The following is a 26863-nucleotide window of genomic DNA, read 5'->3' as shown; positions in this document are numbered from 1 at the left end:
GTCTTTCAAGGACGTTATCAACTTAAGCCAAATTCAAGGCCTTTTTCATTCATCACCTGATGCAGTCGTTAGTAGGACTTAGGATGTCACATTGTTTTTACCAATCTTGAGATTGATTTTTTTCAAACCTTCATTGATCATAGTCCTCAAATAGTACTGAGTGAGTGAGTATGGTTTTACGCCACTTATTGCAATATCATGGCTTCACACACTGTGCCCATGTTGGGAATCAAACCAAGATTCTTTAACGTGACAAGCGAACGCTTTAACCCTAGGCTATCCAACATCCCCTCGAGTCTGTTTCGTATGAACGAGTCAGAAGCCCTTACTATGTCTAAATTTTCCATCCGTTTTATTCAGTTCCAATTTGCAGCAAAACTGAAGCATTGAGAACTGGTTCAGAATTACAGCTCTCAAATGCTACTAGTCACCGTGGACTACCATCATCAGCTTTTTACTAGTCCTCGGCACGGTCTAGTAGTCACAGGCTAGCGGACTAGCATGAAGTGTGGAGGCTGACCAACACACTCCCCACTGACCTTAAACAGTTGAGAAAAGTCGCACTAGACAACCCCGACACCTGGTAATGAAGTTATCGCACTGCTTTAGAACAAGAGTTGTACTATTGTCCTACAACTGATTAAGACAACAACATTATCAACTGTGTATCGCTATGACAACTGGCTGGTGAATACAAGTCATTATATCCCACATGGCATCACATGTTGTATCAAGCATTCTGTCTTTAATTACACAGTAACAGAAGCCAATATATTTTCAACAAGATAAACTACTTTTTCCCAGGGATAACCGTCATGTGCTTCTAGCCATAGACTCTTTCTTTGTTCTGGAGTAGATTAGGTTTATGATCATAAACTAAGAGCATTTAGGGTCAAGAACATTGGGAACTGATAAATGGAGCAAGCAGTATAACTGACAATCTCTACATTTAAACATTTTCACTAATTATTGCCCGATTTTCACAGCTGCTGAGAAAAACAGTCTAATTTTCTTGCTATCAAAACCAAAGGGAGATATCCCCATCTTCAGTCTTTATCTTTAAGTACTCCTTCAACTGTGTCGATATCATAATAAACCTCTTACAGAAATAGTTCACTTCAACGCAGACATAATTATCGTCCAATCAGAATGATGGGATATCTTCACTGCGTAACCAGATCCTACCACAACTGCGTTCTGCACTAGAAGCTCCCTGTTTCTGCAGTCGAGATGATGGCAAAAAACTCTTGAGTGGAGTGCATAACTTTGCACATGTGCAGAACACCCATAGGCCAACTTGCATGGTAAAAAAGCCCTTAAACATCGCCAATACCAACCCAAATGTTACATTCTTCAAAAAACACAAAAAAGACAGGAGATAATTTCAGTCACAGTTATTAAGTAACAATAATACTCTTCTACAACCCAAACCAGTTCCTCTCAAAATATTCCACCTTCTAAAATAATTCCATATCAAGGAATATTTATGGTAAGATATAACCCTGGTGAAATAATTACTAAAAGACTGATGTCAGGTGAAAAAAAAGGTTGCACATTTACCTGTGTTGTAAACTCGTAAAAAAAATAAATATAATTTTTCCCTTTCACACAAAACATGTTTTCTCATATTTGTTCAACAAGATGCACAGGTAATGTTTTGTACACATAAATCCCTTTTCATCACCAAAATTAAATCCTGGGTTGCTATGGTAATCCAAAGTTCCAGCTGCATTTAAAAGAAGAAATAGCCTCCTTGAATTACCCAGACCCCATCCAGGTCTAGGGGAAACCTATTACTGGAACCAACGGAAAAATGACGAGTCTTTCAAAATATCCTGCAGCTGATTTAAGATTCAAATAGCAGCAAATCAACAAATGTAATGTAACCAAAACAAACTGATATTACAGACCATGGTGTCATCCCACTTTCCAAAACACCCCCATTAAAACCCCTTTGAGGGGCTGCTGTCAAACAAGGGTTACAGCACACCATACGAAGGCGGCAAGGAAAGGGTCAAGGTCGGTAAACAATAAGGGGCCAGGAACGAAGCCTTCATGGGTGGCCTTGATTCTCCGGGATTTCCGGCCATGTGAGCGGGGTCCCTTACCAGGGGGTGCCTGGATGGGTATTGATGATTAATGGGTGCCACGGAGTGCAGTAGGTGTGGTCGAGGTGTGGCAGAGGAAATGGAACTTGTGGGAGGATTGGCATGGCGGGTACTTGCATTTAGCGGGGTGGACGAGATGAAAGGCGATATGACCACAGGGATGGAATTATGGGTTGGGTGTATTTAGGTGGGGTTGTTGGGGGTAGATGATAGATTGTGAAGATGAGATGGATGGGTTTAATGGGTGGTTAAATCTAGACAGGGTACATGATAGCTCTAGGAGTCCGACAGAATTATGGGGTGGTGTAGACGATACAGGGGTAGACACCAGTGTCAAAACCCAAATAGTCTGCGGCTCATATCAGACAATTGCTGTGTGTAATATCAGCAATAAAAACTAACCTTTTTCGTCCCTTAGTCCTTATAATGATAACATATAGCAAATCCCTTAAAATAGCAAATTTCTACAAGTCCTTATCGAACCTAACTCTATGGCAAGAGCTATAGGACTAGTACCAATTTTTATCGCTGAAAATAAGTAGAATTGGTAAAAAAAAAAACTTCACCTAAGTTTTCACAAAAAGGACTACTACTGGCCATGTCTAGCCATGTGTCCGCAGCGAGGGTAAGCTTCAGGGTAGATAAGGGTTGGTGGTTCATGAAGAGGTAATACTAACCATTTCAGGAACGACCATATTGATAGTATGGTGCTTATCTCAATCAAGCCTAGCTGGACCTCAGTGATACCAAACTACAAACATTTACTCTAAGATTCAAAAGTAATATTTGAAATCTTCATGTCTGCACGTCACCCTCCAAGTATCAGGAAGAACAAGTTTCATGAAAACTTACATTTGACCCTCTATCCTACGAATGGTGGTAATAATTCCCATCAATTAACCCAGGTTATCTCGAAGGTTCCTTTTGATGTGGATCGACCAGAGATATCGGGCAGGCTGAGAATCCATCTCTTGGCCTGTAGCCTGAACCAAAACGGTAATTCTCTCTGCCACTTAGAAATAACAAAACTCTGCAAGCCTGACCTCTCAACACTTCACCAGAGATCTTAATCAGTAAGTATCTACTTATTTTAGGTATCTATTTCAGACCATGTTCAAGGCTTCCAAAAGTGGATAAAAGTATAAAAAGAAAGAGAAACACAAAAAATAATATTTCAAACATTTTTTTTATCCTTATTCTATCTAAGTCTGAGCCTTCCTCAAGTTTAAAAAAAAATTTAAAAAAAATATTTTGAACATTTCGTACATATTTATTATAAAAAAAAAATTAATCTCAGCTTAAACCTAACAATTATGTTTTTCATTTTGCCATTAAACGCACATTGTTGAAAAAAAAGGAAAAGGAAAAACCCAAATTGACAGGCCTGTAAATATACTAACAGCTGTAAATGGTAGAATCACCTGTGGCCCTATACTGGGTCAAGTAGGGAGTGAACAACCGCAGGTAAAAACACAGGTAGACATGAATCTGACCTATATTTGTATGTACACACAAACATCGTAAACACCGGAGAGCCTGGCATCAACCAATCAAAACAACCTACCTGGGTGAAAACTACCATATACAACACCATTATTTCTAGCAAAGTATTAACCTTGCCAGTCCATTAAGAAACATAATAATAAACATGGTAAATGGAATATATTTTTATAGTTTAAAAAAAGAAAATCACTTGATTGTTATATTATTTATTTGTTTGAATGACGACCTTCCATAACAAATATCTCAACTAAAACATTGATTATTACCATGGTTACAGAATGCATTAAACTTTTAAATTATTACTTATCTCTTGTCCCACCCTCCCACTTAATCCTGCACTAACTCACACATGCTAATAATTACCCACAACACTCAATCCCCGCCCCTAGGGGCAGACCTGACCCCCCACAGTTCAACCCCTCCCCACAACAGTGATCCCCGGGGCTATCCTAATTGACTTGTTTACAGGGGGGAGAAAAACACACGGAGAAGGTATTAAGGGGGATAGGTACCCCCAATTCCTCAAGGTTAGTGAAACTGCATCCCACAAACAAAGGTTAAATAAGATCAAAGTGGATTAATTTTTTCCCCACCTGGGAGTGGCAACTACCGAGTGCAATGGCCTGCACTGCAACTAACTGCTCAATGTATTCATGGGCAGCTGGAACTACTTTTGGAGTAACAGTAAACCCTGAGCTTAGACTATGGGAATTTCTGGTGGAACAACTAGAAATGGAAGGTCTGACTTAGAACACGTTTGATCCTTGTTCACTCATAAAATATTTGTTTTAATCCACAGTATGCACATAAATATACATAATGGTATTTTTTAAAAAGAATATTTAATGAAGCTGAACCTTTTTATGAAATCAAATCAAGCTATTGTGGATCTTAATTGCAACTTACGTTTTTCATCAAAATGCCATGTGTATTTTGATATGAATATATATATTTTCCTTTCAGATAAAAACAGATCTGTCAGTTTCATTAATTTGTGACTCAAGTCATGTTCATGAGAATGAAGTGAGTGCAAAGTTGTACTTGAACCAGAATTAAATCAAAACATTATAGAGTTGTTAGCAACGTGAGATTAGTGATTTCTTTCTCTATAATGGAGGCTTCGTGTATATTCTTATTGAACATGAATAACGAATGGTGCCAGTGAGTCAGCCAATCAAAGACAAGATGAGCATATAAATGATTCATTCTGTTGATAAGCCGGAACATTTCACAGATTAAGTTTCAAAACCCAAATATATCCTCTAGTCCCCTACACCACCCGTCATCTTATATCTCACATTCAGGTGACAGCACAAATACGCCTTGAAAGCAAATTTCAAAATGGCTCTCATGATGCTATGATCCTTCTGTAAAGTTAAACTTCTCGATTCAATGACAAAGAAAGTCCTTCTTCTGACAGAGTATGTGTTTTTATCGGGGATATAAATTATTCACTAACAGAGCTGATAAGGTTACTCGGGCCTGGCTCTCCCTTTCATTACAAAATCCCAAGATTTGCAGTGTGGTTTCCATGGTTACACAATGTTTGAGATCTAAACACATGTTGCAAGGGTGTAGCGAACAGCTCCAACAGCCTGTACCTGAACTGTATCACATTTTACAAAAAGCACAATTCTCTATTTCGTCCTAGGATTCTGGTTTTAGGAAACTTGGATTTTTCATTATAGAGATAAATTTGAAGGAAGTTCTGTGTTGATGTTTAACATACAAATCAGTTAAAAATTTATGATTTCTCCATCTAAACATATTTCAGTACTATTGATTCCGGGGTTTGGCGACAAGTTGCATTTACACAAAAAAGAAGTATTGATTATTTCAGTTTTTTTGTACTTCTGCAGAAATAAATCATTAAAAAAAAGAAAGATATTATCAGGACTACAAGTTGTTCATGATCATAGGTGTTGTGTATTTTGCACAAGATACATAGTCATCTATTTCAAACATAATGAACTTCTATTTAATTCCAATTTTAAGTTTGAACCAATTAACATCACAAAAGAGCCAGAGAAAAATGAAGCCTTAAGATTTAACAGGGTTTCATCTGATGCAGAAATGTGCATCCAGTCACAAATATATAGAATTGACGCAGAGAAAATATATATTGCATTTTGGGACGGTAATGTTCATTGTACCAAATTCTTCAGAAGTGAGTGAGTCTGGTTTTATGCCGCTTTCAGCAATATTCCAGCAAACTCCCGTCAAGGGACACCAGAAATGGGTTTCACACATTGTACCCATGTGGGGAATTGGACCCGGATTTTCCGTGTGTCGAGAGAACGCTTTAACCACTAGGCTACCCCAGCGCCCCAAACCTTGAGAAGAAATATAGAGGTCCTGTAAAAGAAATTGGCAAAATCTTCCATTACACTACACTATTTCTTTACAGGATCCTCATATTTACTTTAAGGACCTTTGAAATTAATGATTGGTGGACCCTGGACCCTAAGTTTTGGAAGTCAAGGTACAACCCAGGTCTTGAACTCAGCTCAACTGAGTGAGTGAGTTTGGTTTTTACGTCGCTTTTACCAATATTCCAGCAATATGACAGCGGGGAACACCAGAAATGGGCTTCACACATTGTACCCATGTCGGGATTTGAACCTGGGTCTTCGGCGTGACAAGCGAACGCTTTAACCACTTGGCTATCCAACCTATCAACTTGTAGCGGGAGCACCGCGTTCTTGAATCATTTCCCTTGTGTACACTATCAAACATCATCCCACACAAACTGACACAGATCAATCGTCCCACTGACCAGAAACAATCCTTGGACCAACTATTTCCACATTTGGAAATACAAATAAGCGAACACATCCCACGATTCCCTGCCCCCACAGGAAGTGCTCAACAATCTACTTCCACTCATCAAGCAGTAAAACAATTGGGACAATCATCCAACACTTCCTCAATGACCCATTGTCATTATTACCCACCACTGAAAAACGGATCCATATTTACCATTTGATATTGACATCATATCAACCTTATTCCAAAATACCCCACATGGCTATTTTTACCAATAGAAACTAGCCGACTACAATAATTATGAAGTATCCTGCATCATCGTTACTTTGAATCTTTCTTAGGCCTTTTATTGGTTAGTTTTACAAATTGACATCAAATATTTTTTTTAAATAATGACATTAACAATTTTGGGTATTTTCAACTATTTTCCTATCTGGTATCTTTCCAACAAGTAAAGGATATAAATTAAATTTGTTTGGTGAATAAATCTACCACCATTTACAAACTGATATGCTTCTAAAAATGGTTGTTGTTTAACACCACATTCAGCAATGTTCCAGCTATATGATGGTGGCTTGTATATAATTGAATCTGGACCAGACAATCTGGTGATTGATAATGTGAGCAGCGATCCACGTCATCGGTGTACGATGACATGCAATCAAGTAAGTCACACAATCTGACCACCCAATCCATTTGGTCGCCTTTTTACAACCAGCATAGGTTGCTGGGGAGCATCACTAACCCAGAATTCCCAAGGATGCTGGCAACAAAGACATCGATGGACAGATTACAGATGATGTTCTCGACTTACACTCTAAATATGAAACGGGCGTATACAAAGATGCCAAAATCGGCATCTACTGACACATTAATGTTACTTCGGCAGTTGTTTTTTAAAAATACTTTCCCCCCGACTACTTATGTCAATTTTGTCCCTAAACATTTTGCGAATAAAAACGTTGGTAAGAAATTCACAATATTACTCTACAGTAATGTCTTGCTGACAGTATAATAGTGTATATGTCATATAGTATGACATTTTAACCTTTTTGAAAAGAATATGCATGTCGCATACATGTTCATGTATTGATCCAAGACAATCAGTCACCTTTTGAATGATAAATGACAGTTGATTCTTTTCAATTATTCATAAATATCCTTGATATCTACAGATGCTCGTGCTACAGGTATGACTCAGCATGAAGCGTTACACAATACAACCTTTGTTGCTCAATATTGCCCTGATTACCACCCCTCACCACGCACACAGGATCCTATAGCTACATACTGGACAATATTCCATATTTTTATCAACAAAGTTGATGTATACACAATGTTGACACTTCTGTCATCTTTCCCTATGTAATAACACTTTTGTCCAATTTTTGATACTAAATAACAACTTCTTTCAAGTTTTAAAATATATCAACAAATTGTTCAACATTTGGAACAAATTACTCGTTCTCTAACAGTAACTGTTCTTATTGCCTCATAATACAATCAAGTTACCCAATACAGAATATCAAAGGTTAGTTCTTCTCAATAATGCCTGAAAGTGTATCGTATCTATGACATAAAAAATCTAACTGGTATTTTCAACTATCATTTATGAAAGTACAAATTTCAGTATGACACCAAAACCTATGACTATGATATTTCCTTCTCATGATCGTGTATTAACGGACTAGGAAATAAAACAGGATATACAAGCTATATCACAACTGTTGATCTCATCATGTCCGTACACTTACAAACATAAGTACTTTATCTGCGTCCTCATTGTAACCCATTAATCACACACTCTTGTTCAGTCATATATGATTGCGTTTGATTTGGGCATCTCTTGGAAACACTGTTGTCTTACTTCGAAACTTCACGATTTTTAACTTTTGATAAATTGTCATATATGCATATATACCAGCTGATGTGAAACCAAACCACGTTCTATGAAGTAACTGATCAACAATATCAAAGCTACATCAGAATCATCACAATGTCGAATATAATTTAAACTTGTATTACACTCGAGTAGTTATAACAGTGCATCGTAAACTTAAGTTGGTTGAATGACAGTTGAATAAACAAACTTTCAACACAAAGTAAACAACTTTGGAAAACGGACCAATACGACATATCTACGACACTCATTCATCCACGAATCACCGAACAACGAATCAGTAATGGAAGAAATAAATAAACTGTTACCCCATAACCACCCTAAAACAGAACATTTCTCGACATCACCTGTCAACTTCACAATAATGTGCACAGCCAAATCCAACATGGCGGCCAAAATTCGCCGAGCCCCGAGTTACCAACTTTCGCCGACTTACTTCAAAAAGTACCTTTGTCCGATCGATGTTTTAGCAATGTCCCAGCCAGGGGGTAAGGGTTGATCATCTGTCACTAGGTCGTAACTGTGCTGTCGCATGTGTTGAGGGGGTAGAGGTGGAGCCGCGCTAAGCGTCTGCTGCAAACTGGCAGGGGAGGAATGGGCCCGACCGTGAGCTATGGCCATTCCTGCGACTGAGTTCGGAGGGGACGGGTACCCTGAAATGTCTCCATCGACAATATTCTTCTGACTATCTGGTTGTTGGAAGAAAGAAGCGGGCAAGTTTCTCATCCGAAGAGGGACTGGCGATGGTTTTGTGGGATCTTCTGGAGGGTTTATCACAACTTTAAACAATTCCTCGAATGCTTGGTCACTTCCGTCCCGAACATGCACTACCTGAGAACCCTTGCGTTCTGTCCTTTCGAGCGACATTTTGGGTGAAAATTTCACTCAAATCACACAAAACAGAGTCTGATTAATGCTCCCAGTCGAGACTTCCTCCCCTTTCACGAAAATAATAGCAGTAAATCCCGAAGTTTTCCTGGCAAGAAATGAGGTGAGTCGAGTCACCATTGGAGTGGGCACGAAATTGAGTTTACCCACACCGCATCACTACTCGTGTAACAGGTACGAGCGTCCGAGGTCGAAAATAGTCCGGGAGAAAATGAACGCTCACTCTCTGCTTAGTGGAGCTATTGCAATTCTGAACAATTGGTAGAAAGTGATGAGTAACAATTGTTTGTCACAATAACTTATGCAAACGCGTTACGGAAATTAAACACGCGAGTTAAACGGACTATATAGAGCGGATATGAACAAGGTCACTTGAACAGCTGACGTCATGAGTGCTCTCCCGTTTGGGACGTTCAGCAACCCCGAGTTTCAGCGAAATGAGACGAGAGGCAAGGCGAGTTGGTCAATAAATAGGCCGCCACGGTTGAGTAGCTGATTAAAGAAAACACCTTTGAGTGACCTAATCAAACTGTCATTGCAAAGGTGTTGTCAATTAACTGGGGGCGGGCCGAGGTTAAGAGAACTGACCAATTCCCGAGAATGACACGACAGGGGGGCTTTGCCCGTTTCCAAATAAGGAATTTTGCGTGATCGAATTGAAACGACTTAACCTGTCAGTCAAATGTTTCTCTCATTTGACATAACGTTGAAGCGGGGGCGTGAATTTACAGATTTATTTTCCTAAATGTGAAAACTTTGTCTTTAAAACATCTTTTTGTAAATACGTAACAATGAATCACTCCGCTTGGGTGAATGGGCGAATCATGAATGAGGCTGGCGACCTACGTGCTTCATAGTAAGTGTGTACTACGGGTAAATAGCAAATGACCCGAATATACAACAGTGTGTTATTGCACCCGCTGCGCACGTGAGGACAAGATAAATTACCGCCGTCCGTATAGCACGAGATCACTGTGCGTGAAACAAGCGGTGATTATCACGTTTATTTCCCGAGGTACCAAGAAGATGAACAGGATCGATTTTTACAATTTTGAATAATTGATTGAGTCTATTGATTTTGAACTGCTTTGCCGAATATTTTGGTTTCCTTTGTTCTGGGTAATTCATTTTACATCACCTTAACCGATTGAGTTTTATAATTCATAAAACTTGCAATGTGGACTTATAAATGATTTTTTTATTTTACATTGGATCACATTTTAAGGAAAGAATTTTGCAATTATTTTTGAATGTATAAATGTTTTATCAATATGAGTAATTTCAAATGCACAAATGTTGTCTAATAGAACACTGCAATGTTTTAAAATCTTAATTTATACAAAAATTTAGCTTTGAACGATATCCATCAATCAGACGTGAACAAACTCGTAAGATCTGGACGCAAACATTACTAACCAGTAATATTATCTAAATATCCCCCATATGTTTTCATATCTTCATTGTTGTCTTAATAATCTTAGAGAACAAATAATTAAGAATGTGTGCGCATGACAAGTAAGTGGTCCTAGATTGACACTACTTTGTAAAAATAAAATTTTGTTGTTGTAAAAAGACGTTAAAAAAAGAGACGCCAAAATGCATATCCAGCTTCAAATTCTAACATTAAAATTGTGTAATTTCAGTTGAATATTTTGTAATCTTTTGTGCATTGGGTTATAGATCATAGGACATGAGACAAGTGTAACTTTATGATAATTACAGGTGTGTGTTTGTGTGTGTGTGTGTGTGTGTGTGTGAGAGAGAGAGAGAGAGAGAGAGAGAGAGAGAGAGAGAGAGAGAGAGAGAGAGAGAGAGAGAGCATCTGTAATTCAACCCCAAATAACTATACAAATCATTTGGTTGGTTGTTTTACGCCGCACTCAGCAAAAGCTATATGAAGGCGGTCTGTAAATAATCGAGTCTGGACCAGACAATCCAGTGATTGACATCATGAACATCGATCCTCGCAATTGGGATCGAAGACATGCAAATGTCAAATCAAACTCACCTAAATAATTGGTGCATTGCAAACTTTTAACAAAGAACAAAAACCTCCCTTGAGATAATAATATTTCAGTTCTAATACCAACCTTTATACTAGTAGGTGTTTGTCCATCAGTCAGGGCGGACAAACATGCCCTTCCCACGTGGACGGGATGACCCTCTGATTGTCAGATATACCGTTATATCTGAAGGGGAGTATAGCAGATATAGCCCCGGTACATACATACACTTGTATAAGAGACGCGATATACTGTTGTTATGCTTGAACATTTATTTCAGCTGTCTAACTATGTAGCCATGCTTATTCTTGATTCACTACTATCTGTAGTTTATATATTATATATATGTATATAGGTGCACGAATTAATATTATCCTCTCATTACCATATAGCGACTCGTTTATAAGTATTGATGACGTCTCAAATCATATACATGTAGGCGGAAGGTTTGTATATGTTTTTGATAAAATAATACTGTAAGACGACAATAAAGTAATTATTCAATTGTCATCCATATTTGTCAAAACGGGAGACGAGGGAATGTTTTTTTTTTTTTATATTTTCTCTTGCCGACGGGTATGATTCACCCAAAAAAAGGCTGTTTGGTAGGACAGTGTATATGTTGTATTTCAGGAAGTAAAGCAAGAAAACAACACACGTCTGTAGAAACTTGGGACAATGCAACGATGTCAGTGAGTGAGTGAGGTTTTACGCTGCTTTTAGCAATATTCCAACAATATCACGGCGGGGGACACCAGAAATGGGCTTCACACATTGTACCCATGTCAGGAATCGAACCCGGGTCTTCGGCGTGACGAGCGAGCGCTTTAACCACTAGGCTACCCGACCGCCCCGGGAGGGGATGAAATTCATGTATTATGGCCTAAAGGAACCCCAGAGCGTCTTAAATCCAGGGGCTAAAATTGGATGAAAATGGGATTTTTTATGATTTATAAAATGACACATAGAGGCTCAATACTCTAGGGTTTGTAAACGAGGCTATATAGACCACACTGCTTGGCAATATATGCCTGATATATGGCATCGATATATACCCCGTGGGCTGGAGAAGGAACCTGGCAACCTATGTTGGTCGTGAGGGGTGACGTTGTGGATTGGATAGTCAGACTCGGTGACTCGGCTGATTGCGTATCATCGTACCCGACGGCGTGGGTCGTTGTTCACAACATCAATCACTTGATTGTCTGGTCCAGACTGAAATATTACAAGCCGCCGTCATAATTATAGTTGTAATATTGCCGAGCGGGCGTCAGTGACAAGCAAGCACCTCGTCATATGGCATCCATACTTTAAGTGACCACAACCATGAACCCGAATGAAATCTAACTATCAGGGACCCGTGAAGATTCGGGGTAGAATAGGTCTTCAGCAACCAATGCTTGTCGTAAAAGGCGACTAACGGGATCGGGCGGTCAGGCTCGCTGACTTGGTTGATGCATGTCATCGATCCCAATTGCGTGGGTCGATGCTCATGATATTAATCACTGGATTGTCTGGTCCAGACTCGATTATTTACAGACCGCCGTCAGATAGCTGGAATATTGCTGAGTGCGGCGTTAAACAACAAACAAACACACGAACTATCAGGAAGGTAAATTACACCTACTCTTGTGTTTATAAAGATAAAGTGTCCAGGTGGATATAAATATATTTGTATAATAGATAGATGCACGAGACTCGTAGCCTTGACCGCAGTCATTATCAGCGAACAGTTGTATATGTGTCGGTTACTGGCAGATCGTAGGTTACACACATTTCGTGATAAAAATATACACATAAAAATACACAATAAGGTCACGTCAAATAGTTAAAACATGCCTTAAATTGATGCCAATATGATATTGAAAAGGCAGTCCGTTCTTACAGAAGATGTATAAATGTATTTGTTCTATATTTTTAGCCGACCAACGCGTAGGTTTCTTAGTTGTTTAAGGCCACACTCAGCAATATTCCAGCTATCAGACGTCGGTCTGTAAACAATCGAGTCAGGACCAGACAATCCAGTGATTAACATCATGAGCATCGATCTACACAACTGGGATACGAAGACATGAATTAACCAAGTCAGCGAGCCTGACCACCCGATCCCGTTAGTCGCCTCGACAAGCATAGAGGTCGCGTGTTCCATCTCAGTGACTTGGACGTGATGTGACTTGGCGGGGATCGTTCTTCATGTTTAAATCACTGGTTTGCCTGGTCCAGACCATTTGACAGGGTTGGGATATTGTGACTGTGTCGTTGATTTCCTCAAATGGGACGAACATGTCTTTGAATAGCACGTCAGTGATATGTCTGGGTCTCTTACTGTTGGAAAACCGTGCGGATATTCCGGGGTAGAATCGGTCCACCGCAACTAGTGCTGGTCGAAAGAGGATCAGGCGGTCAGGCGTGGTATCCCAATGGCGCGGATCGTTGCTGATCACAATATCAATCACTGGATTGTCTGGAATATAGCTGGGTTTTACGTTAAACAACAAGCAAACAAAACCGTACCTCTCCAGTAAACCCAAGAGCACGGGTATTGAGCTCACATACCAAATTCACATAATCGGGGCGAATTTGGACTGTGGGATTCGACCCCACGTCCTGTGGATCTTTACTTTAGAGAGAATCCCCTTTAAAGGTGGACGTGGACTACAGACATCGACAGGTCGATGTGGGCGTGGACTACAGCTACAGACAGGCCAATGTGGGCGTAGACTACAGACAGGTCAATGTGGGCGTGGACTACAGACACCGACAGGTCAATGTGGACGTGGATTACAGACAGATCAATGTGGGCGTAGACTACAGGCAGGTCAATGTGGACGTGGACTATAGAAAGGTTAATGTGGACGTGGATTACAGACACCGACAGGTCAGTGTGGGCGTGGACTACAGCTACAGACAGGTCAATGTGGACGTGGACAACAGCTACAGACAGGTCAATGTGGACGTGGACAACAGCTACAGACAGGTCAATGTGGGCGTGGACAACAGCTACAGACAGGACAATGTGGACGTGGACTACAGCTACAGACAGGTCAATGTGGGCGTGGACTACAGCTACAGACAGGTCAGTGTGGACGTGGGCTATAGGCAGGTCAATATAGGCGTGGACTATAGACAGCTCAATGTGGGCGTGGACTACAGACAGGCCAATGTGGGCGTGGACTACAGCTACAGACAGGTCAATGTGGGCGTGGACTACAGCTACAGACAGGTCAATGTGGACGTGGACAACAGCTACAGACAGGTCAATGTGGGCGGGTCTACAGCTACAGACAGGTCAATGTTGGCGTGGACTACAGCTACAGACAGGTCAATGTGGACGTGAACAACAGCTACAGACAGGTCAATGTGGGCGGGTCTACAGCTAAAGACAGGTCAATGTGGGCGTGGACTACAGCTAAAGACAGGTCAATGTGGACGTGGACTACAGCTACAGACAGGTAAATGTGGACGTGGATTACAGACAGATCAATGTAGGCGTAGACTACAGGCAGGTCAATGTGGACGTGGATTACAGACACCGACAGGTCAATGTGGGCGTGGACTACAGCTACAGACAGGTCAATGTGGACGTGGACAACAGCTACAGACAGGTCAATGTGGGCGTGGACTAGAGCAACAGACAGGACAATGTAGACGTGGACTACAGCTACAGACAGGTTAATGTGGGTGTGGACTACAGCTACAGACAGGTCAGTGTGGACGTGGACAACAGCTACAGACAGGTCAATGCGGGCGGGTCTACAGCTACAGACAGGTCAGTGTGGACGTGGACAACAGCTACAGACAGGTCAATGTGGGCGGGTCTACAGCTACAGACAGGTCAATGTTGGCGTGGACTACAGCTACAGACAGGTCAATGTGGACGTGGGCTATAGGCAGGTCAATATAGGCGTGGACTATAGACAGGTCAATGTGGGCGTGGACTATAGACATATCATTGTGGGCGTGGACTATAGACAGGTCAATGTGTTCGTGGACTACAGACAGGTGAACGTGGACTATAGCTACAGATAGGTCAATGTGGGCGTGGACTACAGCTACAGACATGTCAATGTGGGCGTGGACTACAGCTACAGACAGGTCAACGTAGGTCCAAGATAAACACAAGGTTTCTTCATCAGGAAACTTACAAGAAATTGGTTTAAGCAAGAGAAGACGTGTCTCCAGGGTTTATATTTTGTTTATATAGGTCATGTTAATTACAGTAGAGAGACACAACCGGGTCAGTTTGAGAAGACCAAGAGTTCACGAGGCGAGTTGACCTAGATACTGTATGTATATTTAATCACGTGGTATGATTAAACACAATAAAGTGTTTATTGCCGATCGGGTTCTAATCCACCGCGTTTATTACGATTTCATTCAAGATACGGTTCTGTGTCAACAGGTCATATTTCGCGTTGTGGCACGCTGGACTTCTGCTGATGTCAACAACAATTGCCCTCATCTCAGTGTGATGGACAAATGGATAAACTGATGGATAAAACTAAGGCAACAGCAGAAATATGTTTATGTTTACTATAAAACTGAGTTGAAATACTATCCCTGGTGTGTTTACTGCATATATTCATCTACAAATGCCAAATAAGGTCATATCAAGGGTCGCAAGGCGTCCCGTTATTTCACGCGGTCAGTATATACAGGCATCTACGGCCGGGCGAAAGAAAGTATACCCAGGTTTGATGGAGGCAAAAAATGAAACAAACATGAAATAGTTATTCGATGGTGCTGTATTTCATACAGGTATCGTGGTTGTGTTTTGGACCTTAAGTTTGCAGTGATTCGGCGACTTTTTTCAGTCCAGTAACGTTTTGATAACGTTTGTAATGTTGTGGTCAAATCTAAGTTACAAGTGCATACTTTCTTTTCCCCGGCAGTTGAGTATTTAGAAAACAACGGTATATGTTTTTTTGCTAGACTAACATCTTGTCTCTAAAATGAACATATTTTACAAAATAAAACAGTTTAATTATCTGAACAAACTATAATAAAAAGGATCCCAGAGACTCTCTTCATTTTCAGACCCTGGAACTGCAGTAATCTAGACTTGCCCACTATTATAGACACCCACGGGCTGCAATGGATATATTTGTTTCAGGGTCTGTATGACAGACCAGCATTTTGCATTCTGAGTGAATGAATGAGTATGGTTTTACGCCGCTTTAGCACTATTCCAACAAAATTACGGCAGAATACACCAGAAATGGGCTTCCCACAATGTACCCACGTGGGCAATCGAACCCAGGTCTTCGGCATGACGAGCGAACACTTTAACCGCTATGCCCCCCCCCCCCCCCCCCCCCCCCCCCTTGAATTGTGTATAACTTGGATACTATAGAGCCAAGTCAGACTATCGGAATAGATTTGGTTGGTTGGTTGGTTGGTTGGTTGGTTGGTTTGTTGTTTAACGCCGCCCTCAGCAATATTCCAGCTATATGACGGCGGTCTGTAAATAATCGAGTCTGGACCAGACAATCCAGTGATTAATATCATAAACATCGATCCGCGCAATTGGGATCGATGCCATGTATCAACCAAGTCAGCGAGCCTGACCACCCGATCCCGTTAGTCGCATTTTACGACATACATAGTCGCCTATTACGCTATCGGAATAGAAATACGTGTGACTACATTGAGGATTGGGTGTCAAAGATGGCTGGGTAGGTTGTGTATTACATGGACACGGGTATACCGTTAGAGTATACCAGTTGAAATAATCCCGAACAACAGGCTTTCTCACATAAACGAAGACGTCAGCGTTAGATCGATTTTACCGTGCACGTATGACATCGCATCTCCTTAATGATAATATTCATCGAGTAAAATATTGCAGAACAGTTATGTTTTATTTTCTATAAAATAGGATAATTATATGTTATTTGAATGAAAGGGTTCACCCGGTATTCTTTTTATGATTGGCAATAACAAAGGTTAATACCGGTTAAGACAGTGCTATCCCGTATATGTCTCATAGCGATATTGACTAGCGAGATAACACTGTCCATTGACAAAGGAAGTTTGTAGATGAACAATTAACCGCTGTTCAACATAGATAGCAACAATCACCGCAGTATAAGATGTCATGCTCTTTATAATATAATGGATATTTTAGTTCTCAGTTGCTGTGTCGGGCCGGTTAAATCTTGTATAATTGATGATCTAAACCTGCGTCTTAAGAAACCTGATACCCCTATAACTTGACTTTTCTCTGCGGATGACTTTACCAGACGCGACATCATCTTGGCTCGAGGCGCCCCCTGGTATCTTGTTACCTTTTGGGGTCGCGGATCAGAAGATTGATCAGGTGTGTGAAACAGCCGTCATGCACAGGTACTGTATTCCTCCGCGCATTCATTCACGAGAACAGTGCCGTTATTGTTTCGGCCAAACACACCCACGCTTGATCAAACAAGGCTTCAAAAAATAGACATTACGATTGTGAGCGGATGTTGAAAGTGTTGTCTATATCGAAAACAGCCGATCGTTCACTGGAGTAATTTTACAAGGCAATAAGGCTCAATTTGTCATCAATAAGTAGGGCTGATTATTTATTTAACCACGACTTTTCATATTCACGTTTCAATGAACAGCGACAATATGTGGCTAATTGCTTGAGAGAGACACGGCTGTGTGTATCCCTTAACACCTGTGATATTGACCACCGTAGGATGTATACGAGAATGCTGCATTCAGTGGCCAAGTACAACAGTGTTGTGTTAATGAATTGTAGCTCTGTGCGACAGTGTAGCGTTACTGTAGTGGAAATAATGAAGTTAATCGTTAGTGCTTCGGCCACAACAACAAACACGCACCGCACAAAGCGGTTTAACAAACACAACGTCGGTTCTCATTATAATATTAAGCGTATAAATTTAGGATAACGTGTTTGATAATAGCTCAAGTAAACTTGTTTTTGTAAGTTAAATGTTTGGCTGTGGTTGAGTTAAATTAGGCTTTACTCTATTAATATTAATGGATAATCAGCGCAAGGGTCCACATGAAAGGCGGATCCTATGCAAGGGTCCACACCAAAGGCGAATCCTATGGAAGGGTCCACACCATAGGATGACACAGAGGGGGTGGCCCAGGGAGTCCGGACTCCCCCCCCCCCCCTCCCCCCCCCAACACACACACACCTTGAAAACCCAATGTAGCAACCTTCCCAATGAGAGAGTTTTTGAGATTTTGACCCACTCTCTTTTAAAAAAACTGTTCATCAAATGATTGTTTTAAGATTCCGACTAATTTTCATTAAGCTAACTAAATATAAATAGTATTTTATGATAGATTATGTCCAGTGGGGATTTAACGCACGTATGTTACATATTAACATACAGACGGCGCCATTGAAGACTTTAATACAGTCTAAGTATGTAATATCCCCTATTATACACTGGTCCTGCTAATTATACACAGAGAGGGCTGAGAGGGCAAGGACGGCTGGGATGTTGGGAGGGTCTGCGGGTTTAATTGAGGGAATAATTAGAGGTATTTGTCGCAAAATCGTAAAGTTCAAAGGGAAACCTTTGTGTGCCCCTCCCGCCTACACATCAGGTCGGCAACAATGGTGGACCTGCACGGTTAGGTCGCCGCGTTACGTAACCCCCCCCCCCCCCCCCCCCTCCCCCTCCACTCCACCTACCACCAAAACCGCCTCAACCAGCCGGTCTGGTTTGTGATGGGGAAAGGTTCCCAGGTCCAATAATCTCCGGCCACCAGGGGGCAGATTGGCGTTGGTCATTAATGATGGGGATGGAGATAAACCGATGTGTGGGTGTTTCATCTACCCGGGTCTACCCGTTTGTACAACGCTGACAAGGCGGCGATGGCGGGCTTTTATGACCACGGGTAGACGTTCCCACACATTAATGATAGTTGTCGATGCACGCTCTTATTAATTTCGGCTACCGTGCTGTTATATGGTAGAATTGTTACCCACTGACAGATATGGAAACATCAAGCAATCGTTTTGTGAATATATTTATAACAACTAATCGTATATAACTTATAGTTTGATATCAAATTCTTAATGCTACTTTCCATAATAAGTTATGTACTAAAATTATGCTACACATTTTGTTGAGTTATATCTGCAGGGCCCACTTGAACAAATCCATCTTAGCTCTACGACTATTGTAAGCCTATGTTTACGCATGGGAATTACGATCATCTTAGCGCTAAGATCGCTTTGTGCAAGTGGGCCCAGTGAAGTTCACCTTGTATTGAACACAGAAATGAAAATTAAACTGACAGTTATCATAAACAAGAAATTAATAATTCTGAATTGTTTGTTTAAATGTATACACGTCAACACGTAACTGTTATATTCTTTACTGTATGTACGTCCATGCAATCCAAGAAAAATACCGTTACTGTAAATAAATGTCATCAAAACTTTCTGGGGACAGCATATAGTCGTCACACAGCTACCCAAATCCCCATCGTGCACAGGTATGCCCTTTTTTACCCGTTTCTGTTGAATATGGTGCACATATTATAACCTGTCCCTTTAAAGCATGGTAATCATTTTTAAAAATCTTTTTAACGGAGTTTAAATAAATATGTTTTCTATGAATAACTGTGCAGTGTTTCTAAACGTGTACTGGTATGTTGTATTATATCTATGGATAAGGGACAAGTTCAAAAGTTCGATGTCGGCTAAAAAAAATACTTCCTTTAGTTTTGAGACATACGCCCCCCAAACTTAATTAATTGTTGAATTTCCGAGTTTAGTGGCCTCCTTTTGTCACGCATCCCCGTGTTTTGCTCTGTTTAACGGATCATTTGTCGAATGAAGTTTATTTACTATAGGTGTTGACGATCATTTGTAGGGTTATTTATAGTGATATCTAATCTGTCATATCATACGCACTGCACGAGATGTCGATGATAAAACCCTACCCTGTGCAAAGACTGGATATAATTCATGACAACTCCCAATAGCATGTGAATGAAACAGGATAGGATTAGTTCAATTCATATATGAAACACCCCCACCCTCACCCCCTCACACACACACCACCCCTAAACTTTAAGATTCATTTCCTACATCGAACTTTTGAACTAGTCCTTAATTGAACGTGCGATTTTATCAAAGAATATTTTTAGATATTCTTGTATACTTGTGTCTTGAGGGTCATTCAGGGTTGTGTTTTGTGGGTTGTATTGATAATCAATATGATTTCCTTGTGTGCGTAATATGTGACTGTCTAATAAACCTACAGTAAACTACGGTTATAACGAACTCAAAGGGACTACTAATTTTAGTTCGTTATAACCGTAGTTCGTTATAAGTATATATACAGCATAACTACAGCAAATAGTCGGGGCAAAAAAAGTAAGTTCGTTATATCCGTCAGTTCGTTATAAGCGTGTTCGTTATAACTGTAGTGTTCTGTACTCCGGGTATAAGTTGAAGTGGGGGTGTATCACATGGTATACGTTCTGCAGTAATATGTGGATGGATTTCTACAGATGGGGCTATGTGGTCCAAGTGATGCTGGACAACGGTGAAGCATCTTCGTGTAAGTGGTTGCTTGTGAGCTGGGTTTATTACGCTGTTTATCCTCCCCACGCAAGGATAAACATACGCGTAATGCAAGAACTACATCGTCCCACTTACTCATAGCCTTAATGCTAAGACGCAATTTGACCTTTGACTTTCGCCCACGCGAGTATTGCAACTCGTGACCACACCCTTTTTCATAATCTTTACAGGTGGTAAGACTGGAACAGTTATCTCCCTTGACGAGAGGAACACAGCCACGAAAACAATACGTTGATGATCTATGTTTTAACTTGATAGAGTTTAGATAGCCAGAAATGAAGTTATAAATAAGTAACACTTATATAAAACTCGCCCCTGGGCAAACCTGTCGACAGCGCGAGGCCGCACGGTGGGCGTGGCCACATCAGACTGACCAATGAGAGAGGAGTGATCTACTACAGGATGTCAATCCACAAGTTAACCCCGTCGACCAATGATGTATGTTCCTTCACCGTGTGATATATGGATTCGAGTGTGTTTATACGGTGTAATATTACATGGGGGCCACTTATTGTAACACGACATAAAAGAAAACAGATTAGTTTGGCGTGCTCTTCACTATGTCCAACGTCGATACGTGTAAATAAATAAAAATATCCATAAATAATGATTAACAAAATCAATGAAAAAACGTATCTTTATTGTAGAGTATCCTGTTTCATTGAACAGTGATTTGAATTGACAATCGATGCATTTAACGGTTTACTTATCGGGAATAAATTTATCAATGATATTCAATTATGAATTATAGTGGTGACGATGGTGCGGGTATATTTGGGTGAGGTGGCGGTGCTCTGTCTGTCTGTCTGTCTCTCTCTCTCTGTTTATATATTCTGTTGTATATCTCCCTTCCTACAAGAGAGAGAGAGAGAGAGAGAGAGAGAGAGAGAGAGAGAGAGAGAGAGAGAGACCACATTATCACATCATGATTAAATATCTATTCATAATAAAAATTATCGCACCAATCCTCTGGTCATAACTGGTCATACAGCTGGAATATTGCTGAGTGCGGCGTAAAACAACCAACCAGATGATTTGTATAATTATTTGGGGTGGAATGACAGATGCTCTCTCTCTCTCTCTCTCTCTCTGTGTGTGTGTGTGTGTGTTTATATATTCTGTTGTATATCTCCCTTCCTACAATTGGTTAGCAGAACGTTATCTTCCCGGTGACGTATGTAATCTACATGTATATTTCCTGGCGATATCACGGAGCATAACATAGATATGACAATAAAAGTGCGGCATTTATGTAATGCCTATATATGCCTAGAAGGTAGTAGGTGACTATTAAACCGAGTTTCTTGAAGATTTTATACCATGAATCATCTCAAGCAACGGACCCGAGAAGATCCGGGGTAGAATAGCTCTTCAGCAACCCATGCTTGCCGTAAAAGGCGACTATGCTTGTCGTAAGAGGCGACTAAAGGGATCGGGTGGTCAGGCTCGCTGACTTGGTTGATGCATGTCATCGATCCCAATTGCGGGGATCGATGCTTATGATATTAATCACTGGATTGTCTGGTCCAGACTCCTTTATTTACAGACCGCCGTCATACAGCTGTAATTTTGCTGAGTGCGGTGTTAAACTAATAAACAAACTCAAGCAACGTGTGGCATTTATTGCGAAAAAAACTAAATAATGTAAAATCGGCCTTATAATGTATTTCTACATAGGTCGTGACAACGGCATATATATAAGAATTATTTGAATATTGGAAGTAAATCGTGTCAATTCGTAGAAATAATATTTTAAAAAATTCTGTCTTATAATGCGATTAAAGCACACGTTTCCCGAGGATGTGTTTTCCAACAGATATCCCATGACGCAAAATGAGGCATTTATGCAATGAAATATGTAAAAGCTACGGTAAAACTACCAATCTTGACGCAATGTAGCACTACACAGACATCGCAGGCGATGATGGTGTTTGTGTTGATGATGATGGTGGTGGTGATTGCAGGCGATGATGTTGATGCTGATGAAGCTCATGGTGTTTGTGTTGATGATGGCGACGACAACGACGACGATGATGATGAAGATAATGATGCTTGTGCTGAAGAGGGGGGGGGGGGGGGGGGGGGGTTGGTGCGATATATTTAAATACGAATAGATATTTAATCCTGATGTGAGAGAGAGAGGGTGGGGTGGGGTGAGGTGGTTGGTATAAATTTCGAAATTTCGACGCGACATATGATAAATTCCAAAATATAAAAAACAATCTAATATAAGTATAATATCTACAATACAGCCCGGTCCAATCTGCGTCGTCATGTGTTATGGGACTCCCAAACACTCGACTGAAGTAGAAGCCACTCAAACTACTCTCGTAGTTTCCGAATCAACTCGTGTTGAGGTATGGTCGGATACGCCACACGATTAGAGCCCGCTCGGCTACTGCAACTGTAGCAGCGCGAGGACACGTGCAGGTGGGGGCCGGTGACGTAGGTACCCCGTTATTATCGCTGCACGGAGCTTCGCACAGGATCCTGTTTATATCCAAGTTTTCCGATACTTCATGAGATCTCCAGAGACAGGAGTTACGGCAAAATATTCACCACATTTTAGATTTGTGTATTCATACGCGAAGTTTCGTAAATATACGCTTTAACCTAATTATATATACTTATAGAGAGTTAAAGTCCATTCTGTTTATTGTTTAAGCACACTCAGCAATATTCCAGTTATATGACGACGGCCTGTAAATAATCAAGCGACTGGCGAGCATATACATGAACCACTATTATATAAAATATGTACTGGTACATTTTCAATACTATATTGTCACCAACAATTTAAGGCTAGTCTTTGATATGAGACGTGACTTTTGTATTATACACTTTATTGTGTATAATTTTGTTATTATACTCCTAAATGGGTTTCATTCAATATCTGCCAATAACACCCGGATAGAGTGCCGAGCAAAATGAGAGCGTACACTTGAAAGTTGAATTTGACCAATAAAATAACAAACGTTTAACAAACAGCAACGAGGCTGAAACACTCGCCTAAATACTGCAAACTTATAGTCCTTGCCACTTGAAATAGAATCTGGAAATATCGCGATCATTAATCAGCGAAGATAGCTTATATAAATATTATATTACATAATACATAATTAGATGTACATTTTTTGAAAACCATGTACCGCAATTGTATTGACATGACATGTATATACAAATGCTGTACCTGCTGAGATGAATAAAGAGGGAAAATAATATAAAAAAATAAAATGATACTTATTAAGTGAAAAAAAGCCATTCCAATATTATAGCGGCGGCTTGTAAATATTTCAGTATGGACCAGACAATCCAGTGATTGATGTTGTGAACAACGATCCACGCCGTCGGGTACGATGATACGCAATCAGCCGAGTCACCGAGTCCGACCATCCAATCCACAACGACCCCCTCACGACCAGCAAAGAGTACACAATATTAAGGCCACGTCAAATAGTTAAAGACATGCCTTAAAAAGGATGTTGTCAAAAGCAGTCCGTTCTTAAAGAACATGTCAAATTCTTTTGTTTCTTTATGTCTTTAGCCGACCAACGTGGAGATTTGTTTGTTTGTTGTTTAAAGCCGTTCTCAGCAATATTCAGCTATCTGACGGCGGTCTGTAAATAATCGAGTCTGGACCAGACAATTCAGTGATTGACATCGTGAGCATTGATCTCCGCAATTGGGATACGATGACACGCATCAACCAAGTCAACGAGCCTGACCACCCGATCCCGTCATTCACCTCTTACGACAAGCACCGTCGCCATTCACGGCAAGTATGGGTTGCTGAAGAATTTTTCTAACCCACATCTTCACCGGTAACAAAATAATCTTTATCAACACAAATTTTGGTGCAGCTGTCTGAAGTCGATGTAAACTAATGACGTCATACCCTGCGCGTTTGTCGTTTAACGCACTCAACACTACTCCAGCTATGTGACCAGTAAATATTCGAGTCAAACAATCCAGTGATTGATATAATGAGCAGCGATCCACGCCATCGGAATACGATGATATGTCACCGAGCCTGACCACCCGATCCCGTTAGTCGCCTCTTACGACAATCATTCGGACCTTCGGAAAACTAATTTAATTATTTGCGTGGCAATACCATGTGGGTTTAAGTTCTTCAGCCATTTCATCGTGTTGAATAGAAGATACGTACACTAGGTTTCAATATACAGCTATGCCAGGTCGATGCGCTTCATTCGTTTCCTACTCATGATGGCAATCGAAAATTTTATACTACATATTGAGTGAGTGAGTTTGATTTTACGCCGCTTTTAACAATGTTCCAGCAATATCACAGCGGGGGACACCAGAAATGGGCTCCACACATTGTACCCATGTCCGGAATGGAACCCGGGTCTTCGGCGTGACGAGCGAACGCTTTAACCACTAGGCTACCTGGCCATCCCTATACTACATATGTTTGCCGGTAGATGCATTTTGTAACAGAGTAACATTGCTGCGCTCGCAACGTGCCCGTCAATGTGCTACGATGATATTCGACTTGACACCTGCCTCGCATTTTCCCCCTCCACCCCGCCCACCTCTGCGGTGGAAGAACGTTAGTAGTCTATTGATGAATGACGTCACAGGCGTCGGAATACAGGCCGTGACGTAACACAAAATTGTGTTGTGGTGTTAGCGCGAGTGCTGGGAGGATGGGATCAATAAAACCAATAACATCAATAATCAGCAACTAACGAGTCATGATTGCATTTATGGTTTGTTTGTTTGTTGCTTTACGCCGCACACAGCAACATTCCAGCTATATGACGGCGGTCTGTAAATAATCGAGTCTGGACCAGACAATTGAGTGATTGATATTATGAGCATTGATCCACGCAATTGGGATCGATGACTTGCATCAACCAAGTCAGCGAGCTTGACCATCCGATCCCGTTAGTCGCCTTTTACGACAAGCATGGTCGCCTTTTACGACAAGCATTGCTTGCTGAAGACCTACTCTATCCCGGATCTTCACGGGTCGATTGCATTTATGACCCCGGTTACATTAATATCAATATGGCATTAATATAATTACATCCTGATGTTTATTTTACAACCTTATTGATTAATACAATAATCACCGATAAAATAAGCACGGCTTTTTCGTGACATAATTGTCTATATCAACCACGGTAGTTAATGGACACTGTTTAATCTCTGTTATACAATAGAACCCCGATGTACCTATATCCCCAGGAAAACAACCTAATCTCATTACTGCATTAGTCAAGGAAGGGTTATTAACGGTTACAGGACTGTATGACGTAAACTGTCAGTTAGAATTATGACAGCCACGTGGGGCCCGGGGGCGTGACGTATGGAGTGTCAAGGGTCACGGGCGTGCGCAGGAGATAAGATAGATGTTGGTATAGCTCTGTCCTCCATGGAAGTGGACACGGGAAACGATTTCATCAGAATAAAGAAATATAACTGTCAGTCGGAATAGTCGCTTAATAACTATATTTAATATCATATTTTTTTATGAAACGCGGTTGTGATTTTAGTGTAGATATGGACTACACAACCGAAGTTCTACCAAAGGAAAGCTGGACCCGTGAATACTAAATCCTTGTGTGTTGTTAATTCGGGTAAATGCAAGGATTGCAACGTGGCTTGGGTCCCTCCCACACACACCTCCTTAATAATGCTAAGTTTAAGAAGCGTCAAAATATTGACAACACTGCTATATTTGCAACTATAGGCAAATACGAATCACTACATGATATCACCATTTCACCGTATCGCAATATCACCATATCATATCACTATTTCATCATTTCACAATATCACTATTTCATATCACTATTTCACCGTATCACCATGTTATATCACCGTATCACAGCATCACCATATCATATCACTATTTCACCGTATCACCATGTTATTTTCACCGTATCACAACAACACCATATCATATCACTATTTCATCGTATCACCATGTTATTTTCACAGTATCATAACATCACCATATCAATCACTATTTCATCACTGCACATTATCACCATATACCCGTATCATCGTATCAATGTATCCATCGTGCCACCGTATAATCATATCACCATATCCAAGTTTCCGCGTATCACCCGCGATACAGATGCAATACTGTTAGCATATG

The 26863-nt window shown here is 40.7% G+C and overlaps 2 protein-coding genes across 4 annotated transcripts in view; one reads left to right on the top strand and one right to left on the bottom strand.

Moving 5' to 3' along the window:
• The window catches only part of LOC139448295 (transcriptional coactivator YAP1-like), a 48714-nt gene extending 39378 nt beyond the window's left edge, over positions 1–9336 (bottom strand). Inside the window, exon 1 of one of the 3 annotated variants that reach the window (XM_071229842.1) lies at positions 8714–9336. In XM_071229842.1, coding sequence (XP_071085943.1) covers positions 8714–9144 — 431 coding nt within the window. In that variant the 5' untranslated portion in view covers positions 9145–9336. The remainder of the gene's footprint in view (positions 1–8713) is intronic. The other 2 variants (XM_071229843.1, XM_071229844.1) reach the window with 2 other exon arrangements.
• A 2518-nt stretch (positions 9337–11854) lies between these two features.
• Positions 11855–14794, top strand: LOC139449030 (uncharacterized). The gene is made up of 3 exons (XM_071230508.1): positions 11855–11860; positions 13795–14489; positions 14611–14794. Exons 1-3 carry the CDS (start codon positions 11855–11857, stop codon positions 14792–14794), a joined length of 885 nt encoding a protein of 294 aa, XP_071086609.1.
• Positions 14795–26863: the final 12069 nt, after the last annotated feature.

Source organism: Haliotis cracherodii, unplaced genomic scaffold (assembly GCF_022045235.1).
Source record: "Haliotis cracherodii isolate W230 unplaced genomic scaffold, xgHalCrac1.p SCAF_7, whole genome shotgun sequence".
Classification (NCBI taxonomy): Eukaryota; Metazoa; Mollusca; class Gastropoda; order Lepetellida; family Haliotidae; genus Haliotis; species Haliotis cracherodii.
Note: the sequence above shows the minus strand (reverse complement) of the source record. Positions and strands in the feature narration are given on the sequence as shown.

Bases quoted from the DNA above. Each gene is read 5' to 3' on its own strand.
- LOC139449030 (XM_071230508.1), top strand. The intron at 14,490-14,610 runs GTCAATGTGGAC...CGTGGACTACAG, and splicing joins TGGACTACAGCTACAGACAG to CTACAGACAGGTAAATGTGG.